This window comes from Balaenoptera musculus, chromosome 9 (genome assembly GCF_009873245.2).
Source record: "Balaenoptera musculus isolate JJ_BM4_2016_0621 chromosome 9, mBalMus1.pri.v3, whole genome shotgun sequence".
In the NCBI taxonomy this organism is placed as follows: domain Eukaryota; kingdom Metazoa; phylum Chordata; class Mammalia; order Artiodactyla; family Balaenopteridae; genus Balaenoptera; species Balaenoptera musculus.
The window spans coordinates 87,969,013-87,991,501 of NC_045793.1; the positions used below are offsets into that span (position 1 = coordinate 87,969,013).

Here is a 22,489-nt window from a genome sequence, read left to right on the forward strand (position 1 = left end):
CAGAGTAATGATAGTAAAGATGATGCAAAATCTTGGAAACAGAATGGAGAAAATACAAGAAACATTTAACAAGGACCCAGAAGAACTAAAGAGCAAACAAACAATGATGAACAACACAATAAATGAAATTAAAAATGAAATCAGTAGCAGAATAACTGAGGCAGAAGAACGGATAAGTGACCTGGAAGATAAAATAGTGGAAATAACTACTGCAGAGCAGAATAAAGAAAAAACAATGAAAAGAATTGAGGACAGTCTCAGAGACCTCTGGGACAACACTAAATGCACCAACATATTCAAATTATAGGGGTCCCAGAAGAAGAAGAGAAAAAGAAAGGGTCTGAGAAAATATTTGAAGAGATTATAGTTGAAAACTTCTGTAATATGGGAATGGAAATAGTCAAGCAAGTCCAGGAAGTATAGAGAGTCCCATACAGGCAAACCCAAGGAGAAACACGCCAAGACACATATTAATCAAACTATCAAAAATTAAATACAAACAAAAAATATTAAAAGCAGCAAGGGAAAAGCAACAAATAACATATACAGGAATCCCCATAAGGTTAACAGCTGGTCTTTCAGCAGAAACTCTGCAAGCCAGAAAAGAGTGGCATGACATATTTAAAGTGATGAAAGGGAAAAACCTACAACTAAGATTACCCTACCCAGCCAGGATCTCATTCAGATTTGATGGAGAAATTAAAACCTTTACAGACAAGCAAAAGTTAAGAGACTTCAGCACCACCAAACCAGCTTTACAACAAATGCTAAAGGAACTTCTCTAAGTGGGAAACACAAGAGAAGGAAAAGACCTACAAAAACAAACCCAAAACAATTCAGAAAATGGTAACAGGAACATACATGTCAATAATTACCTTAAATGCAAATGGATTAAATGCTCCCACCAAAAGACAAAGACTGGCTGAATGGATACAAAAACAAGACCTGTATATATGCTGTCTACAAGAGATTCACTTAAGACCTAGGGACACATACAGACTGAAAGTGAGGGGATGGAAAAAGATATTCCATGCAAATGGAAATCAAAAGAAATCTGGAGTAGCAATTCTCATATCAGACAAAATAGACTTTAAAATAAAGACTATTACAAGAGACAAAGAAGGACACTACATAATGATCAAGGGATCAATCCAAGAAGAAGATATAAAATTTTAAGTATTTATGCACCCAACATAGGAGCACTTCAATACATAAGGCAAATGCTAACAGCCATAAAAGGGGAAATCGACAGTAACATAATCATATTAGGGGACTTCAACACCCTACTTTCACCAATGGACAGATCATCAAAAATGAAAATAAATAAGGAAACACAAGCTTTAAATGACACATTAAACAAGATGGACTTAATTGATATTTATAGGGCATTCCATCCCAAAACAACAGAATAAACTTTCTTCTTAAGTGCTCATGGATCATTCTCCAGGATAGATCATATCTTGGGTCACAAATCAAGCCTTAGTAAATTTAAGAAAATTGAAATCATACCAAGTATCTTTTCCAACCACAACACTATGAGAGTAGATATCAATTACAGGAAAAAAAGTAAAAAATACAAACACATGGAGGTAAACAATACGCTACTAAATAACCAAGAGATCACTGAAGAAATCAAAGAGGAAATCAAAAAATACCTAGAAACAAATGACAATGAAAACACGATGGCCCAAAACCTATGGGATGCAGCAAAAGCAGTTCTAAGAGGGAAGTTTATAGCAATACAATCCTACCTCAAGAAACAAGAAAAATCTCAAATAAACAACCTAACCTTACACCTACAGCAATTAGAGAAACAAACAAACAAAAAACCCAAAGTCAGCAGAAGGAAAGAAAGCATAAGGATCAGATCAGAAATAAATGAAAAAGAAATGAAGGAAACAATAGCAAAGGTCAATAAAACTAAAAGCTGGTTCTTTGAGAAGATAAACAAAATTGATAAAACTATAAGCCAGACTCATCAAGGAAATAAGGGAGAAGACTCAAATCAACAGAAATAGAAATGAAAAAGGAGAAGTAACAACTGATACTGCAGAAATACAAAGGATCATGAGAGATTACTACAAGCAACTATATGCCAAAAAAATGGACAACCTGGAAGAAACGGACAAATTCTTAGAAAAGCACAATCTTCCAAGACTGAACCAGGAACAAATAGAAAATATGAACAGACCAATCACAAGTAATGAAATTGAAACTGTGATTAAAAATCTTCCAACAAACAAAAGCCCAGGACCAGATGGCTCTACAGGTGAATGTGATCAAATATTTAGAGAAGAGCTAACACCTATCCTTCTCAAACTCTTCCAAAATATAGCAGAGGGAGGAACACTCCCAAACTCATTCTACAAGGCCACCATCACCCTGATACCAACACCAGACAAAGATGTCACAAAAAAAGAAAACTACAGGCCAATATCACTGATGAACATAGATGCAAAAATCCTCAACAAAATACTAGCAAACAGAATCCAGCAGCACATTAAAAGGATCATACACCATGACAAGTGGGGTTTATCCCAGGAATGCAAGGATTCTTCAATATACAAATCAATCAGTGTGATAAACCATATAAACAAACTGAAGGATAAAAACCATATGATCATCTCAATAGACGCAGAAAAAGCTTTCAACAAAATTCAACACCCATTTATGATAAAAACTTTCCAGAATGTAGGCATAGAGGGAAACTACCTCAACACAATACAGGCCATATACGACAAACCCACAGCCAACATCATTCTCAATGGTGAAAAACTGAAACCATTTCCACTAAGATCAGGAACAAGACAAGGCTGCCCACTCTCACCGCTATTATTCAACATAGTTTTGGAAGTTTTAGTCACAGCAATCAGAGAAGAAAAAGAAATAAAAGGAATACACCATTGTAAAGCAATTACACTTCAATAAAGATGTTAAAAAAATAAAATAAAAAAACAAACAGGGCTTCCCTGGTGGGGCAGTGGTTGAGAATCTGCCTGCCAATGCAGGGGACACGGGTTCGAGCCCTGGTCTGGGAAGATCCCACATGCCGCAGAGCAACTAGGCCCGTGAGCCACAATTACTGAGCCTGCGCGTCTGGAGCCTGTGTTCCGCAACAAGAGAGGCCGCAATAATGAGAGGCCCGCGCACTGCGATGAAGAGTGGCCCCCACTTGCTGCAACTAGAGAAAGCTCTCGCACAGAAACAAAGACCCAACACAGCCATAAATAAATAAATAAATAAGTAAATAAACCCAAAGTTTAAAAACAAACAAGCAAAAAAACATGGTCCATACCCCCCCCAAAAAAAGTAATACAAATCAGAAAAGAAGAAGTAAAACTGTCACTGTTTGCAGATGACATGATACTATACATAGAGAATCCTAAAGATGCTACCAGAAAACTACTAGAGCTAATCAATGAATTAGGTAAAGTAGCAGGATACAAAATTAATGCACAGAAATCTCTTGCATTCCTATACACTAATGATGAAAAATCTGAAAGAGAAATGAAGGAAACACTCCCATTTCCCATTGCAACAAACAGAATAAAATACCTAGGAATAAACCTACCAAAGGAGACAAAAGACCTGTACATAGAAAACTGTAAGACAGTGATGAAAGAAATTAAAGACGATACAAACAGATGGAGAGATATACCATGTTCTTGGATGGGAAGAATCAACATTGTGAAAATGAGTATAGTACCCAAAACAATCTACAGATTCAATGCAATCCCTATCAAACAGCAATGGCATTTTTCACAGAACTAGAACAAAAAAATTTCACAATTTGTATGGAAACACAAAAGACCCCAAATAGCCAAAGTGATCTTGAGAAAGAAAAGTGGAGCTGGAGGAATCAGGCTGAGTTCAGACTATACTACAAAGCTACAGTAATCAAGACGGTATGGTACTGGCACAAAAACAGAAATATAGGATAAAACAGAAACAAAAACAGGATAAAAAGCCCAGAGATAAACCCACGCACATATGGTCACCTTATTTTTGATAAAGGAGGCAAGAATATACAATGGAGAAAAGACAGCCTCTTCAATAAGTGGTGCTGGGAAAACTGGACAGCTACATGTAAAAGAATGAAATTAGAACACTCCCTAACACCATACACAAAAATAAACTCAAAATGGATTAAAGACCTAAATGTAAGGCCAGACACAATAAAACTCTTAGAGGAAAACATAGGCAGAACACTCTATGACATAAATCACAGCAAGATTCTTTTTGACCCACCTCCTTGAGAAATGGAAATACAGACAAAAATAAATTAATGGGACCTAATGAAACTTAAAAGCTTTTGCACAGTAAAGGAAACCATAAACAAGATGAAAAGACAACCTTCAGAATGGGAGAGAATATTTGCAAATGAAGCAACTGACAAAGGATTAATCTCCAAAATATACAAGCAGCTCATGCAGCTCAATATCAAAAAAACAAGTAACCCAATCCAAAAATGGGCAGAAGACCTAAATAGACATTTCTCCAAAGAAGATATACAGATTGCCAACAAACACATTAAAGGATGCTCAACATCACTAATCATTAGAGAAATGCAAATCAAAACTACAATGAGGTATCACCTCACACCAGTCAAAATGGCCATCACCAAAAAAATCTACAAACAATAAATGCTGGAGAGGGTGTGGAGAAAAGGGAACCCTCTTGCACTGTTGGTGGGAATGTAAATTGATACAGCCACTATGGAGAACAGTATGGAAGTTCCTTAAAAAATTAAAAATAGAACTACCATATGACCCAGCAATCCCACTACTGCGTCATATACCCTGAGAAGACCATAATTCAAAAAGAGACATGTACCACAATGTTCATTGCAGCTCTATTTACAATAGCCGGGACATGGCAGCAACCTAAGTGTCCATCGACAGATGAATGGATAAAGAAGATGTGGCACATATATACAATGGAATATTATCCATAAAAAGAAACGAAACTGAGTTATTTGTAGTGAGGTGGATGGACCTAGAGTCTGTCATACAGAGTGAAGTAAGTCAGAAAGAGGAAAACAAATACCGTATGCTAACACATATGTATGGAATAAAAAAAAAAAATGGTTCTGACGAACCTAGGGGCAGGACAGGAATAAAGACGCAGATGTAGAGAATGGACTTGAGGACACAGGGAGGGGGAAGGGTAAGCTGGGACAAAGTGAGAGAGTGGCATGGACATATATACACGACCAAATGTAAAATAGGTAGCTAGTGGGAAGCAGCCACATAGCACAGGGAGATCAGCTCGGTGCTTTGTGTCCACCTAGAGGGGTGGGATAGGGAGGGTGGGAGGGAGACGCAAGAGGGAAGAGATATGGGGATATATGTATATGTATAGCTGATTCACTTTGTTATACAGCAGAAACTAACACACCATTGTAAAGCAATTATACTCCAGTAAAGATGTTAAAAAGAAAAAGACAACATTATACAACATAGAAGCTGGTGATTCAGTGTGAATTTTCTGTCATTTATCAGCATTTTAACTTCGGAATGTGTTTTTCTTTCTCTCCTTTTGTTAATTAAATAAATGGCGAAAAAAAAAAAAACTTGTAATTCCCTTGACTATATCTCCATGATGAACCCAACAAATATTATGTTTAGTTATTTGGTTTTCTTAGAATAAGACCTTTTCTTTGCAGTTACAGTAGTTGGGAATATCATTGAAAAATATCCTCCTACTCTAAATCTGTTTACTGCCAAAAGGTACAGACTCCTCCAACCCCATTCCATCACTCCAGTCCTTCCACAATCTTTTTGCCCCTTCTTGAGCTTATCACCATTCCTTTAAACTTCCTGCACACATTGAATAGCTTCTGTGCTGTGGTTAAAACCACCTGGCTTCCAAAGTGTAGTAGTTAATCTTTAAAGACAGTGGTATCAGCCAGGTCATTAGGGCCAGTAGAAAAGAATGGATCATTTTCAAACTGTGACTTTAAATAGCCAAGTCACACCTGAGCCTTCCAGTGGCAGCTCCCACACCCCACCTTTCTTGGTGGATTTGGGTTACCTGCCCTTCCATTGACTCACCCTGGTTCTCAGGTGACATTTCAAGAACGATGTCACTTGAGCCACCTTTTATTTTTAGGTCTGGGGTTAGTAAAGAGGAGAAGGAGGCAGATTCAGAGTAGGGGCTATGAAATTGATTTTGGCATCTTCCTATTTTTTTCAGCCTTTCTCAAGAACGCCTGGCATCCTCCTTTCCTATTTCTTCTCAGACCATATCTCTTAGGCAAGCAATAAAGATGTAGTACTAATACAGTGGTTAAGCCCATGGGCTCTGGCACCAGACAAGCTGTATTTATTTCCAGTATGTCACTGAAACTGTTCTTTTGAAGGTCATTGACTATCTCCTTATTGAAAACTCTAGTAAATTTATGGTGAAACTTACTTCTTCTTGACTCTATGTAGCATTTGTCACTGATTTGATCTCTCCCTGCTTGATATTCTATTTTCACTTGGCTTTTGGATACCACGTTATCCTGATTCTCCTACCTCCTTGACTGCATCCTCCTGGTTCCTCTAATAGCTATTTCCACTCATTCTGCTATTAAATTTAGGGATCCTTTCTTTTTAAATGCTCTCCTCTGGAGAGCTGCTGCAGTTTTACAGCATTGCCTATGACCTCTATGTTCATGCCTTCAAGGTTTGTTATCTTCCCCTGGGCTCCAGTCTTCATAGCTCTGTCAAAAGGATATTTCCATCACATTTAATTCAGCATCTTTTGATTAAATCTGCCATACTGTCCCTCCTGGAATCAGCTTCAGCTCACTCCTCTCTTCTTCTCACCACTTTCTCAGGCTTCAAACTTTAAAGTCATCTTTTGATGTGTGCAAGGGAGAAGAAGTTAGTGACTGAGTTTTATCAATTCTTTCCCTGAAATGTCCTATAATATCTACTTCATCCCCCTCATGTTAGCTGTAGCCCAGACCCTTGTTACCATGTACAGTCATTATCACAATGCCTTTGTCTTTCTCCTACCTGAGTCTCTCTTTTCTCCAATTTTTTTTTCTTGGAAGAATAGTCTCAGCTCAAAACTCACCATAGTTCATTTTCCCTACAAGTCTAAACCCCTTTGCCTTGCTTCAATGCTTACTATAAATTACCCCAACTCTGCTAACAAACAACTTCCCATAACTTCCAGATATGAGCTCCCTCTAATCAGCAACCTCTGTGCTTCTCCCAGGCTCACATGCCCTGTTCACATTGTTCCCCTAATTTAGGATGTTCTTTTCCTTACCCACCTAAGTCCTAGCCATCCTTTGAGGCCAGGGCCCATCTTTTCCCGGATCCCTAACTCTGGCATTCAACACTGTCTCCCATCTCAGTACCTACAGCATTTCCAGCCCATTCCTCAGTGAAGCTCTAAATTATACTCAGCATGTATTATTTTTAAGTTGTTTATTTTCCCATAACCAGATTGTAACCTCCTCCAGGGCAGAAACTTAAGATAGCATCCTACCATTACTATGGGCTCACTCTCGTTAACTGAGGACGACTTCTTAGTCTGACTGAAGTCTGGTAATACACTTGAGCTATGGTTAACAAAAGTGATTATGTAGTTAACTCATAAAAGTAAAAACGACTTACATTTCAGTAAATGTTTACAATGTCCCAAACACTTCCAGGCACATTGATTAGCTTTTTATAAGGTAAAAAAATCTTCATTTTTCAGATAAGGAAACTGAAGCTTAGGGACGTGAAATGACCTGCTTAGAAGCTCACAGGGCTGAAAAGTGGGAGCCCTCCACTAAACTGCAATGCTTTCTGGTCTTTTTCTTTTCTTTCTTTCTTTCACGAAGATCTAACTTCACCAGTGTATATGGGGAGGATTAGAGACTATGATTCTATCTACCCCAATTTATTTAGGTTTCAACAGAGCAATGTCTGGAGCACAGTGTGACGTATCTTGTGTTTAGTCTCACTGTTGCTTTCCTGATGAAAAGCACCAGCATCCGTTCAGTTTTGCAACTCAGAGACCAGGGAGTCATCTTCAGCATTGCCCTTTCCTTCACTGTCTCACATGCATTTCATCATTAAGCTCAATGTTACTGCCTCCATTTCTCTTGAACTTCTTCACTTCTCGTCATGTCTGCCACATCTTAGTCTAAGCTACCAGCAATCACTGTCTCTTTAAGGGCCTCCTTACATCTACTCTTATCCTCCCCAATTTGTTCTCCAGTTAGAATAAGCTTTTCTGAATGCAAATCTGATCATGTATCCCCAACCCCAAGCATTTTAGCAGGCTTCCAGCATCCATATAACAAACCCCTAAATCTATTTTTTTTAATTAATTGATTTTTGGCTGTGTTGGGTCTTCATTGCTGCACGCGGGCTTTCTCTCTAGTTGTGGCGAGCGGGATCTACTCTTCGTTGTGGTGCGCGGGCTTCTCATTGCAGTGGCTTCTCTTGTTGAGGAGCATGGGCTCTAGGTGCGCAGGCTTCCTTTGTTTGCAGCTCACGGGCTCTAGAGCGCAGGCTCAGTAGTTGTGGCGCATGGGCTTAGCTGCTCCATGGCATGTGGGATCTTCCTGGGCTCGAAACCATGTCCCCTGCATTGGCAGGTGGATTCTTAACCACTGCACCACTAGGGAAGTCCAACAAACCCCTAAATCTTTAGTACGACCGACTCTCCATGGTCTGACACCATCTTACAGCTCACTCCACTTTCTCTCTTGGTGTCTGATCCATTCTATCAGCATCTCAAATATGCCTGCTTCCTCCTACTATAGGGTGTTATCCTTACCCGGAACACTCTTCCCCTTACTCTTCTCCTAGTCAACTCGTATCCTTCCTTCACATCACACTACAATTATTTTCTCAAGACAGTGTTCCTTGACCTTCTTGACCAAGACAAATCTCTCTATGATGTATAATCTCTCAGCACCATGCAAGTATCCTCCATCACTTATCAGAGTTGAATTTCATATTTACTTCTCTGATTACTAGTGATTTCTGGTTAATACCTCTTTCTCGCACTAGACTAAAAGTTCCTTGAGGTGGGGCTAAGTTCAGCCTCTCACACAGACCTAGGTAGTAATGAAATACTTAAAAAATACTTGTTTAATGAATGGCTTAATGCATAAATAATCACTACTGATGACTACTAGTCATTTCAGTTTGGTTAACGGTTTGATGTCAATTTGTGGACACCCAACCTCGTTGACAGTTACCACCACTGTGCCAACAATACTGGGAGCCTAGCTCTGTGGTCACATGATAAGTGAGTGGACAAACTACAATTGGCACATTGTCACAGTCACTCTTAATTCCTACTCAGCACATGGCTTTAAGTTGTCAGCATCATGTTTGTTTATAGTGAAGAACTACAAACTAAAATCCTCAATTCTGTCCTGGCAGATGACATAAACACTGAGGTCCCAGTATTCCGCAGATGTTGAGGCACTAAGTTCAACTCAGAATAAGGAAGCACCACATTTAAAAAGCAACTGGATGAAAGAGCAGATATAGTATAGATTAGCTATCTTGAGTTTGAGGCAAAGTGCTCTGAGTCTGGCACCTTGTTCTAATGATCTTTGGCATATGGCAAAGCACAGTTAGAAGGGGGTCTGGCTTGGGTTCCAGCCATGCTCGTTTCTTTCTGAATTACCCAAAGGGCCTTGTTATAAAGCAGTGTTGCCTTTAAGACCACTGTACAACATGAACTTTGAGGGTAATATAATAAACAAGCTGCATATTTTCAATATGATTACAAGATGAAATGCAAGCTCATCAGATTTTTCAAGTATCATTTGAAAGGGTCAAAATTTTTATGGGTATGTGAAAGAGACAAAAGATAAATTAAAAGATGAGGATTAATTATTTTTCTTGAGTAAAAGACTCAAGGGCATAATGACGAGCTGGAGTATATCTTAGAATGTCGTTTGTTTGCAAAATGTTACCAAGTAGCTGGGTAATAATTCACAGAATTCATAATGAATTAAAAGACTACCACCTTAATAGAGTTTTTTTTTTCTATTTTACTTATTAAGATGGCCTTAATAATTCATGCATGGCAATACCTTTAACGAGCAACAAAATCTCACGTATCTCATTTAAACTTGGCAACTCTGCTGACAGTTAATATAGTCTTGCACCCCTGAGCCAGCAATTGTACAGGAGCCCTAGGCTGCTAGTAACTGAACCCATCCCATGTATGATAATCCCAGGAAAAGTTAAGCCCTAGATGAATGGCTGAATTTTACGATCATTCGCTAGGAAGATTTATTCATTCTTCATTTGTGGGGAGGTGAGAGAACAATAATGAGCCCAAACTATAACTCTTGTTCCACAGACTGCATTGCTGGCTTTGCTTCTTTCTTAACGGCAGCAACTGATTACCATTTTCTACTCAGATGGTGAAAAGAGAGAGAGGCATGTAACACTATCCCACTAGGCAAGGTGAGTTCTCTGCTTTACTCAAGCAGGAGCGCAAATACACAGATAGTTTAGACTTAACTTCTCTACCAGCATCTACCAGGCAGTTTTATTAAGCCACTGTCATTTCTTAAAGACACAATGAAGGAGCATTTACAATTGTTTTTCACATAAAAGAACGTTCCAGGTGATAATTCTCAAGATACTGTTCAAAATAAAATTTCAAAAGCAGACAGTAATTTTAATACACATTTATGTGCTACATCCATTTATATGATACCACTCACTGCTATATTTACAGTAGTCTGACTGACAGAAAATAGACTCCATTTAAATCCATTAAGACTTGTTCTTGGCATAGTGACTTAAGTTGGAGAAGCTCACTGAGCTGGCCACTGTTTCCTTTCATATGCCATTTAAAAAAATATTAGAGTTAAAAGTCAGTAAAGGCTTGGATTTAGGGAAAACACAGAACAATGTCACCACAAAAACTGGTTTCTTTTTTATGTATGAAGGTCGCTTTAATAATTCATGCATGGCAATATCATCAACAAGTAACAAAATCTCATGTAACTCATTTAAACTTACTGTGCTGAAATTGGACATGCCAAATTATATCACATTCGGGTTCACTACATGCAGAAACATCCATACCTGGTGTAAGGTGGGAGAGGCAGAGTAATTCTGGTCCATTTGTTGAAAGTATCTGACACCAGGATCCGCTGTAGGTGATAGCGATTGCATTCAACATTGGTAGGCAGACAGTCCCTTACCAATGGGTGCCATGACAATCCAAGGTCTACTGAGTATTCCAACTCAATAGCTGAAACAGGAAGCATTATTCTGGTTAGAAATACATATCTGCAGATCCAGGAACCATAATTACTTATGTTTTCATATGTTTTAATTTCAATCAAATATCATTTGATTTTCCCCAAATGTATTTCCTGGTTTTATTTTTTCCTCTGTATATTACTAGTGATTATTTTTAACTTTCCATATTAAAATAATTTTTCTGTTAAGGGGATATGATCAAGTGAAAAAGTAACTTTTCCTGAATCACTTTTTTTTTTTTTAAATTAATTAATTAATTTATTTATTTTTGGCTGTGTTGGGTCTTCGTTTCTGTGCGAGGGCTTTCTCTAGTTGCGGCAAGCGGGGGCCACTCTTCATCACGGTGCGCGGGCCTCTCACTATCGCGGCTTCTCTTGTTGGGAGCATAGGCTCCAGACGCGCAGGCTCAGTAGTTGTGGCTCACGGGCCTAGTTGCTCCGCGGCATGTGGGATCTTCCCAGACCAGGGCTCGAACCCGTGTCCCCTGCACTGGCAGGCAGATTCTCAACCACTGCGCCACCAGGGAAGCCCTGAATCACTTCTTATACTGTGAAAATTTCAGAACAATTCTAACAAATCTATTGCTTCACATGCAGTTAAAGCAATAATAATAATAGTTATAATTTATATATATTTATTATTTAATCTAATAGTTATAGGATATATTGTATAAATACATTATATAAATTAGATATAATTTATGTATTATAATAACTATATTTTGTCTATTTAAAGGTTAACATACAAATATAGAATGTAGTAACCATATGTTATAATGACTACTTTTTAAACAATTAAAAATATTGAGCAGCCTTCTCAAAATTTAAGCATTCTATAGGGATCCTGACCAACTTATGCCAAACTTTCTCTGGTATAGGTGAAACTCCTAAGAAATTGACAAATCTCTTTTGCTTATATATCCTGCTTTGCTGTGTTATGGAATATACTGGGAAATCAGAGAAGCCTAAAGAAGGAGCTGAAGGCCATGCAGTTCGTGCCAAAGCAGGCAGTCAGGCTGTGGGTCTTGTGGAGAGAGATTTCTTTCTTTCCTTTCTCTTCTTCCAAAACATTCAACCTATACGCTATGTTTGATATTTCTCTCTCTGGTCCCTTCTTAAGACTTTATGAACTACTTCAGCCCATACCTCCCTACTGAAACTGCCTAAGACCACGGTTCTCAGTCTTGGCTGCACACTGAAATCGCCTGGGTACCTTTAGAAACTACTGATGCCAAAGTCCCACCTGTAGAGATTGGGATTTCACTCTCGTGGGGCAGGCCAAGGTGTTGGGAGCTTTTAAGTTCCCCAGGGGATTCTCCCATGCAGCCAGCGTGGGACCACTCACTGGTCCTGGTGGCCTAAGGTTCCTGGTGGCCTTTTCTAGTTAAATACAATGGCCTGTCTCAGTCTTCATTGTTCTTGCCCTCCCTACAGCCTTGGACATTATTGATGACTCCCTGGTTCTTGAAACTTTCCTTTCTTTTGGAGGACATTATTCTGAATCTCCTGTCTTATTTCCCTCTGACTTCTGTGCTAACTAGCCCAGCTATGGGCATCTTTCCAGACTCCATTTCTGGCCTTGTATTCTACACCTATCTTCCTTGGGCTTCAACTGTTATCTCTGTGCCCAAATCTCCCAATTTTACGTCTCAAAATTGATTTTATTCATTCAGCAAATGTTTATTCAGCCTGGCATTGTCCTGGATGCTGGCATACCGTGATGCACAGTATAGACAAAGCTCCTGCTTTCTACACTGCAAGCCCTCTGCACTAAAGGATACCACCACTTAAAACTGTTTTCACCACACTCGAGAAAGACTCATCATTTTCCCTCATAAATAAACATCTCTTCTTAACTACCAAATGCTATCAGTGGCAATGCTTTTGCACTAGTTTTCTGGGTTCAAAATTTAGAAATTATTTTAGAAATTTTACTCCTTTCTTCTTTACCCTCTATGTTCTACATCTCACCTGGTTTTGAGGTTTGCTGCTTCTTTCCTTTTGGTTTGCAGTGTCTCATACTAGTTTTATCCATTCCCTTTCTCTTCATGCCACGTAATTCAGGTTTTCATCAATTCCTACAGATTCAAACACTGACACTTTTTTGTTGGGATTCTTCTCTACCCACCTTCATTGGCTCCTGGGCTAATCTCCCTAAAACCCACCATGCCACTTCCCTGCACTTGTGCCCTCTTATTCATGACCTTGTCAAGCACAAATTCCTGTGCCTGCCTTTTAATGCCCTTCTTAATTTGCTGCCAACTCTTCTTGGCCACTTTCCTCTTTCATTTTTTATTCAGTTTCATCTTTCTCAAGAGGTTTACCCAGCCTACAGAAGAAAGCACATGTGACTGGGCTTATGAAGGCAGAGTTTCAGCCCTGGTTCTGCTGCATGCTGACCGTGTCATAACTCACCTCTCTGGTCTCTAGCTGACTTCCTATGCTAATGAGGGAGTGGGTGTCTAGGACCCTAAAGTCCCTATCTATTTTCAAAATTAGCACTCTACTCTCCTCCGTTAGATGCAAATATTGTCTGTTCAGGCTGGTCTGCTCATGGTTTACCCATGGACCAGGAGAATCCCCGCTTTATGCTGCCAGCCCAGCCTGGGGTGTCCTCTCTTCCCCATTCACCCTTCAAATTCACTCCAACCATCAACGCCCACTTGAGACTTAGCTTCTTTGTGAAATCTTCCCAAACTTCTTGGACTGGTCATCCATTGGTTATCTCTTCCTCAGCCGAACTCTCATTACATTTTGCATTAGTACCACTCCATACAGCACTGGATTTAGTCATTTATTGGACTCACTTTCTGAAGTATCCCCTCAACTAGACTGTACCTAGTGAAGACAGGCTGTGTACCTTATACTTTTCCAAGCTCCACCTTTACTGACTAGTTTAGTGTTGACTGATTGAGTCTGAAATAGAAAGAGTTCTTCTGGGCTTCCTTCTTAGATCTGTCCATTAAATTCAGACTAATGGAAATATGAAAAATCTGGATTTTTCAGGACCTTGGAAGTAACTAAGTTCTCCAGATTTTGGCCCCCAAGAATCTAAAACATTGTAGTGTGAACATTCTAGTTTGGATCTCTTGGAAGAATAGTGATACAGCGTGGTGAAAGACCAGAAGGTCCCCAGAATCCTGACAGATCTGCAAATTCCAGTGAAGGGTCCAAGTATGCAAAGATGTCAGTTTTTATAGCTCCTAAGATAGGCTCGTGTGTGTGTGTGTGTGTGTGTGTGTGCGCGTGTGTCTGTGTGCATGCGTGTGTAAGGTATGCATAACCTAGAAGATGCAAACTGGTCACAATCACAGTGGTTTAGAATATGCTATGACCCACAATGGCAGAAAGTATCAGACAAAATAGGAACAACAAAATTTCATGATTCCTGGGAGATGGAAAGGAGACAATAACTGGACTTATCTAAAGCCCTATGAATTAAAACCCATGTAAATACAAATGTATGTGTAAATCCTATTGCTTATTCTGACATTCTCTATATGACGAGAACCCTTTATTCTGTAAATATGATACTTAAAAAAATCTGGATTTATAAAAAGAGATAAATTGGGGGCTATTGTTTATAAAAAAAGAAGCCTTCATGGACATATGCTTAAAAATAAGCTCACATTCTGAGGCTTTAAAAAATAAACGTCTAAAACTCAATTTACACACAGCATTTTCAAGAACGCAGTTATGTTTTGACTGAAAGCACACTTGTGTTTTACTTACAGACTTCTTGGAGGTGGAGTATAGTCCTTTGACAGAGGCAGCCTTGGATACCCATTTACACTTCTCTGTCCCTCTACCTGGAAAGGGAATACTCACCATAACAAGAGTCTGTGACCGAGCAGGAGGCGGCGAAATCTATCTGTAGGAATGAATCCTCACTCACAGCAATGTCTGTGGTGACCACGTAACGGGTGCTGGCCTTTTCGATGAAGACTAGGGCATCACCAGTAGAGCCACACACAGGCATCTTGGTGCCTCCAGGGTGAAGCAGCCATTTCCTGCTGTCCAGAGTTGTGAAATCATCCTCCAAGACTGTATTACCAGAAATATTTCCTCCAATAAGAATCTGAAATATATTTTTTAAAAAACAACTTTTCAATTTGGTTTCGAGACAGGAGAAAGTTCATTCCTTTTTGTTTGTTTGTTTTTATCTGTCAGATCGCTCAGAACTGGCATTATACAGCAAGCATAATGTTAGAGGGCCTTTCAGAATGCTCCTGTTTATGTGGTCTGCTTGCCCATCTGGCAAAAAGCTACAGAAACAAATCGAAAGACTGACAAAACCATTCACAGCCTTCATGGGCCAAATTGTGCCTTTGGAAACTACGCGTACCCAAGCTGGGAACGCAAAGTTTGGCTTACATTATTTTCCATGTAAAATTTCTATTTAAGGACAGTTGTACCCTAAGGCATTTCAGTTCCAATTCTTTGCATGGATTCTACCGTTTGTTAACAGGTTCTTTGAGTTCTATTTGATATGCATATTATTATGTATGAAGATCCTTTAGAACTGTCCATAAGGATGTTAGGGAGATTTATTTATTTTTTCTTTAAAGGCTAGGAAAGAGGATTGGGCAACTACTGCATGTGGCACCAATGCTAATTTGCACATTTTCCTTTTCGGAGAATTATAGTCCCGTATCACGCTTGATAAGGTCCCTCTATCCATATGGCAGAATCCTCTATGAGCAGAACCTGGGTCTTCTGTTGTGTCGTTTGTTTTTATAGGTTCAGGCAGTTGAAGGAATAGAGAATGAAAGGAACCTAAATGCCACATCTAATCTAGCCGTGTGCCCTTGGGTAAGTCACCCGACTGTGGGTACTGGGCTTCCTCTACTGAGCGAGGGGTTGGACTAACTGCTTTCTAAAGCCATATTTAGCTCAAGTGACAACATTGTAACAGTTAATCCTGAAGGGACTGACCTGGTCGATTACCCAGGGACTGTAGAAGTGCCCATTTTCAGATGGTTGCCACCAGCGGAGACGTGTAGAAGCAGAACGGGCTTTCAAAGGTATCTCCAGGGCTATGTACCTGCCCACGTTGCTGGAGTTGCTGAAAAGGAACTCTTGAAGGAGACTCCACGAGAGGCCACCATTGAGAGAATATTGCAGAAGCACAGGTTGGCTCCTGGGGTCTGGAACACCTTTACCACATCCCAGTCTCATGAAGAACTGCACAAATCTGATACGAGTAAAATCTACTGTAGGCTTTTACTTGAGTGAAAATTCACACCATTGACAAAAGACAAGTGCACAGGATAATAGGGGGAAGGTATACCTTTAATGAATATCATGATTTAACGGACGTCCAAAGCAATTGTTTCAAAGCCTGACTTCTCTTTTTAATGTGAAAGGGAGTTAATAAAACGTGAAGTCTGAAAAAGGCCATTCTGTACCCATATTTATATTTGGCACCCCTCCAGAGGGGAGAGTCTGAGGTAAGTGAGCATTCACTGCACCCTCTGGCTATTCTATAAGAAGATGGGGGGTGTCCAAAGGCTGTCCAAGTTTGGGAGTGTGTATTGCTCTCTATTCAAGATAAATTTGTATCCTTGCCCTTAGTATCTGAAACTGGAAGAATGTAATCAATGTAGTTTATGCCGTTTATTGGCAAAATCATCCATTCCCTGGTTTTACCAGTAGTTTTCCAGATCTCATATTGTTGGTTTTGTGAGACACATTTAAATCCACCAGTTGTAGCACCTCTTTGTGAAAGGCCAGGCATCTTTTGGAAGAGGTGTGTCAAACCTGAGCCTCTTTTCTGTCTTTTGTGCCAGGGGCAGGAGAGCATGAGTGTGGGGTGGTGGTGATGGTGGGCTGTGCCAGCCTCTGACTGTTGCTGGGTCTGGGATGGATGATACTGGCCATTGAGAACTGTGGCAGTCAGCCAGTGGCAATCTTCCCAGCTGGCAGGGAGGTGGACAGAGCGGCAGCAACCAGCTGGGGTGCCAATGAAAACCAGCTCACATGTTATCTTTGGCAGGCGAGCTGCTGGTGCCTGGTCTGGCCGCTGTGCTAGCTGGTGATGCAGAATAAATTTCATATGCAACCCAACACACATACCCAATTATGGACGCATGTCAAACATATGAAATATATTGGGGCTTACAATAAAAGTTAGCAGTGCCATATATAAAATCATGCATTCTTCATGGGTTCCTCCCCTCCCCCATCTCCACTAACTGGGCATTCATTTACCTCATAACCCTGAGAAAATTGGGGTTTTATATGGAGGTCAATATATGCAAATCTTATACAGCATGCTACTGAGATGAGATAAATAATGGAGATTTTAACATTGGATTAATGACAAAAATACATGGTTAGTGCCTTGTGAAGTTTATATCTATAAAAACAATAATCATTTACAGAGAAACACTTTTAGCACATTGTCTACTTGTATTGGGAAAATGTTTATATTAATTTATAGATAAACCATGTTAGAATTATTTGGAAAAATCTCATAATTTCTAAATTAGAGAACTCAGCTGCCAATGATAAATCTTAAATAAAGAGAAACAAATTAAACTACATGCATTAAAATAGGATGGAGATAAATAAAATCTTGCTTTCTATAACCTTAAAATTATTATCTCATAGATAGAGTTGTATTTTCTATGAAGCATGATCAAATTTATAATTCAATAAATGAAAGATTTAGGAGGAAGAAGAGGATAAATATGTTACAGTGTATGTTAAGATACTCTGAAGTGTTTCAAAAGATGAAACATGATTTCTTTGTTCACTTGCAAAAATAGGTCAGGGTTCCATTTTATACATGTTAAACTGTATTTTCTATTTTACTGGCTAAGTTTTTGGCTCATCAAGTGATCAAGGGATACACATCTTGACAGGACATAATCCTCTGAGCCAGTTTAAAATGTTTGTTTCTGAGTGACTGTGCTCAATTTAGAAAATGAGTGCTTTGAATGTATGAGCAAATCATTGGAAAGAAATGCTTATAAACAATAAAGCTACACTTTAGATGTTCTTATATTGCCAATGGATATAAAATTAACTGTGAATAATTTGTGGATGTATTGTATTTCAATTAAGCTTTCCCCTAAGAATGGTAAATAACTTCTACAGAGCCCAAGTGCTAATGAAAAGTATTCTGTAGAAGGTGGATAAAGAAGATGCAACATTACTTTCTTGAAGTTAAAGTGAGTTAAACGTTGTCACTCCCTGGTCATCCACCATGTAGAAGACCAGGTATTAACCTCTGTCCGTTTAGCTGCGTTTCATTTCTGATCCAGTTATTGTACAAATCTCTCTCAGTTTTAGAATGGAAATTATATAAATCGTGTCTTAATGGAGTCTTTGACAAGAGAGAAGCTCAGCATTTACAATGGAAGGCCTTGTCCTTGAGATCTCTGCTTCTTTCTGTTTTGATTATGTTCTGCTACTTTACATTACAAGGTGGCTCTTCAACAGCATTTAAAAATGATTACCTAGCATGTGATAAATCCAGATCTCGTGTCATCAACATGCGTAAGCCATCTTCATTGAAAAAGAGGTTGTTTCCACTGGAAAGGATTCCACACTTCCGAGATGGCTTTCCACCACTCATTAATAAGAATCTATCAGATTCTAGCTGACCTGAAAAAAGTGGAAAATGTGGTTTACCTATGACCCCAAATACAGTCATATTATTTTTTTAAAGGAATATAGTAAGTGCTTTGTGCAGTTTTAATGTATGAAGTCATGAATATTGAAGTCATATATTTGGGGGATAAGAAGTCTCTTCAACATTTTAGCTTGTTTGAACTGTTTAACATTGGCTGTATGATTTAAGGGTTCACATGACAGAGGGAGGAGGCCTTTTCCTGAGTATCTATGGTCCACCCAGATTGTTCCCTCTTTCTGCTCCTCTGCACTGCAAAAAAAGACACTGGCTAGTCAGAGTGGTTCAGCCCAAAATTAAAAAAGGGTAATGAGACCTTTCCACTGGCCTCTTCACTGTGTCCTTGTTCCTGAGAGGACAGTATCAGGCCAGTGTTATATAATATTTTAAAAAAACACAATTTTAATGGGAGAAATTTCAGTGTAATTTAATATTTCCTATTAAATAATGTCTTTCAAAACCAGCTTGCCAATCTCTTTAGATACTCACCTTAGATCTAATTTACTTTTTTCATTGTGGTAAAATGCATATAACATAAATTTTGCCATTTTTACTATTTTAAAGTTAATGGTTCAATGGCTTTCAGTACATTCACAATGTTGTAAAACCATGTTGTGTTGTGCTAACTAGCTCCAGAATTTTTTCATCACCATAAAGAAAACCTTGTACCCATTAAGCAGTTACTGCCCATTTCCCCCTCACCCAGCCCCTGGCAACCACTTATCTGTTTTCTGTCTCTATGGATTTGCCTATTTTGAGTGTTTCATAAAAATGGAATCATGACATGTGGCCTTTTGTGTCTGACTTCTTTCACTTAGTATGATGTTTTCAAGGTTCATCTATATTATAGTATGCATCAGCATTTCATTCCTTCTTATGGCTGAATAATATTCCATAGTATTGATATACCTAAACCTAATTCTAAAATGTACCTTAAAACCATAGATATATTATAAAAAATTTACAGACAACTTGGGAAAAAGAAGAAATCTTTTAACCCCACTATCCTAACAGAGATAGCTATTACATTTATTTAAGACTTTCTCTTGTGAGAATGTTTTTCCACTATTGTCAGAAAGCATATCCAATGGATATACAATTAACTGTGAATAATTTCAATCATTAGAGCACATACATTTTTCTACTTTGTCACATATCTTCATACATAATGACATTAGATTCTAGGTATAACTGAGGTGCATAAAGTGACAAAAGGCTGAATAATGAGTTGGTGATAAAGCAATGACAAGAATTTATATTTCTGGAAACTTGCTCCTTCTACCCAAGATTAACCCTCTATAGACATTTTCCAAAATTATCATTGATCAGAAATTACATGTGATAGAAAAAAATGGCTAAAATAGCCTTAGTTCTTCTCAATTACAGTCTTGTTCACTCTCACTGACCATTGTTTCAAGAATGGAACCCTATGAAATTCAGAACTAAATGAAGGCTTGGGTGGTCCCAAACGTAATGATAAATAATGAAATATCAGAGTGGAACTTAATGATTACTTCTACATTACAAATTATGCTTAATGTATAAGTTCTTTCACAAAGCTACATAGATTTTATATGAAGAAATTACCTTCAAAATCATCCTTGAGAAAATCAGGATTTTTGGTGCTTATTTTACAGGTTGGACCTGAGTAGCCAGGATCGCATATACACTTGGTTCCATTGATACAACTCCCGTGTCCGTTACACATCTCTTCACATTGGGGACCGATATAAACATTATCAATGGCCCATGTCACTGGCTGAGAGCCAGCAGGATAAAATCCTTGGTACCATCTGAAACGCACAGATCTGGAAAAGAGATACAAGCCCTTCAAAATCTAATCAACACATTAATCTAAGTAAGCACATCTGATCAATGAGCAGTGGGCAGTTACTACCTCTGCACCACACTCAAGAAGTACAAAACATGATTCAACATCTCAGGACCATAAACTCCATTCCTCAAGCTCCAGGATTTTGCCAATAAAGTTCTTGCTTTCTATAAGCCTTTCCCAATTCTATCACTATGTCAAAATTCCACTTGAGCTTCCACCTTTTTCAATATTGACTTTTCTTGGTGAGGATTTTTCCATTAAATACTGTCTATGTTCTACATAACTAATCTTTTTTTTAATGGAGGTAAAATTCACAAAGTATAAAAGTAATAATTAACCATTTAAAGTGTACAATTTGGTGGTGTTTAGTACCTCCACAGTGTTAGCCAGCTATCACCTCTATCAAGTTCCAGGACACTTTCATCACCCCAAAGGAAACCCCGTGCCCATTCTCCCCTACACCCAGCCCCTGGCAACCACTAATCTGCTTCTTGTCTCTGTGGATTTACCTATTCTGGATATTCCATATAAATGGAATCACATGCTATATGAGCTTTAATGTCTGGCTTTAGTCACTTATCATAATGTTTTCAGGGTTCATCCATGTTGTAGCAAGTATCAGAATTTCATCCTTTTTTTTTTTTTAATTAATTTATTTATTTTTGGCTGTGTTGGGTCTTCGTTTCTGTGTGAGGGCTTTCTCTAGTTGTGGCAAGAGGGGCCCACTCTTCATCGCGGTGCGTGGGCCTCTCACCGTCGCGGCCTCTCCTGTTGCGGAGCACAAGCTCCAGACGCACAGGCTCAGTAGTTGTGGCCCACGGGCCCAGTTTCTCTGCGGCATGTGGGATCCTCCCAGACCAGGGCTCGAACCCGTGTCCCCTGCACTGGCAGGCAGACTCTTAACCACTGCGCCACCAGGGAAGCCCTCATCCTTTTTTTATGACTGAATAATATTCAATTGTATGGCTATATCAACTTTATTTACCCATTCATCAATTGATGGACATTTGTTTTGTTTCCACCTTTTGGCTATTGTGAATAGTGCTTCTGTGAATATTCGTGTACAAGTATTTGTTTGAATACCTCTTTTCAATATTTTTTTTGTAGAATCACAGTGGATTTGCTGGGTCATATGGTAAATAACTCATCCTTTAATTTCTCTCTCTTCCATAATTTTGATGGAATTTCCATTATTATAGTTATCACAGCTGGAGGTATTTAAAAGCACACTTATTTGCCTCATTGGCTATGAGCTCCTAGAGGCCAATGTTCATACCTCTTTCTTTTTTGCACCCTTTCACGGTGCCCAGTACAGTGTTTCACACATAGCAGATGCTCAATTAATGTTTCTTGAATGTCATTTGTTATGGAAAGCCTTAAAAGACAAACTAGGGTGTTTTGGATTTTATCCTATTGGCAACAGAAAGTCCCAAAAGATTATTTTAAAGAGAGGAGTGACAAAGTCAGATTTATTTTTAGTTAAATGTCTCATTTCTTAATTTCTTTTTAAATGAAACACAATTTTCCTTTTTACTTGTAAGATGATTGCCCTATCATGTTGCTGACGATAAGTTAGCTCCTTAGAAATAATCTACATATTTAGGTAGCAGGTCAGAAATAGTTGAGTATATTTTATTATGTACAAAACTCAGTTCAAAGAAGATAGACTTTATTTCAGAGGAGCTAGATATAGAGATGGCATGTGCACTCATATTTGTACCCTGTGAATCTGTCCAATTTTCAATTATATAGAAACCAAATTCAGAATAGTTCTTTTTATTTGAGA

At 38.7% G+C, this 22,489-nt stretch overlaps 1 protein-coding gene across 3 annotated transcripts in view; it reads right to left on the minus strand.

Moving 5' to 3' along the window:
* The window catches only part of RELN (reelin), a 531,612-nt gene that overhangs the window by 43,221 nt on the left and 465,902 nt on the right, over positions 1-22,489 (minus strand). For all 3 annotated transcript variants that reach the window (XM_036863169.1, XM_036863168.1, XM_036863166.1), the window contains exons 42-46: positions 20,457-20,677; positions 18,697-18,844; positions 16,169-16,427; positions 15,062-15,311; positions 11,055-11,223 (exon numbers count right to left, since the gene is read on the minus strand). In XM_036863169.1, the coding sequence (XP_036719064.1) occupies positions 11,055-11,223; positions 15,062-15,311; positions 16,169-16,427; positions 18,697-18,844; positions 20,457-20,677 (1,047 nt within the window). The remainder of the gene's footprint in view (positions 1-11,054; positions 11,224-15,061; positions 15,312-16,168; positions 16,428-18,696; positions 18,845-20,456; positions 20,678-22,489) is intronic.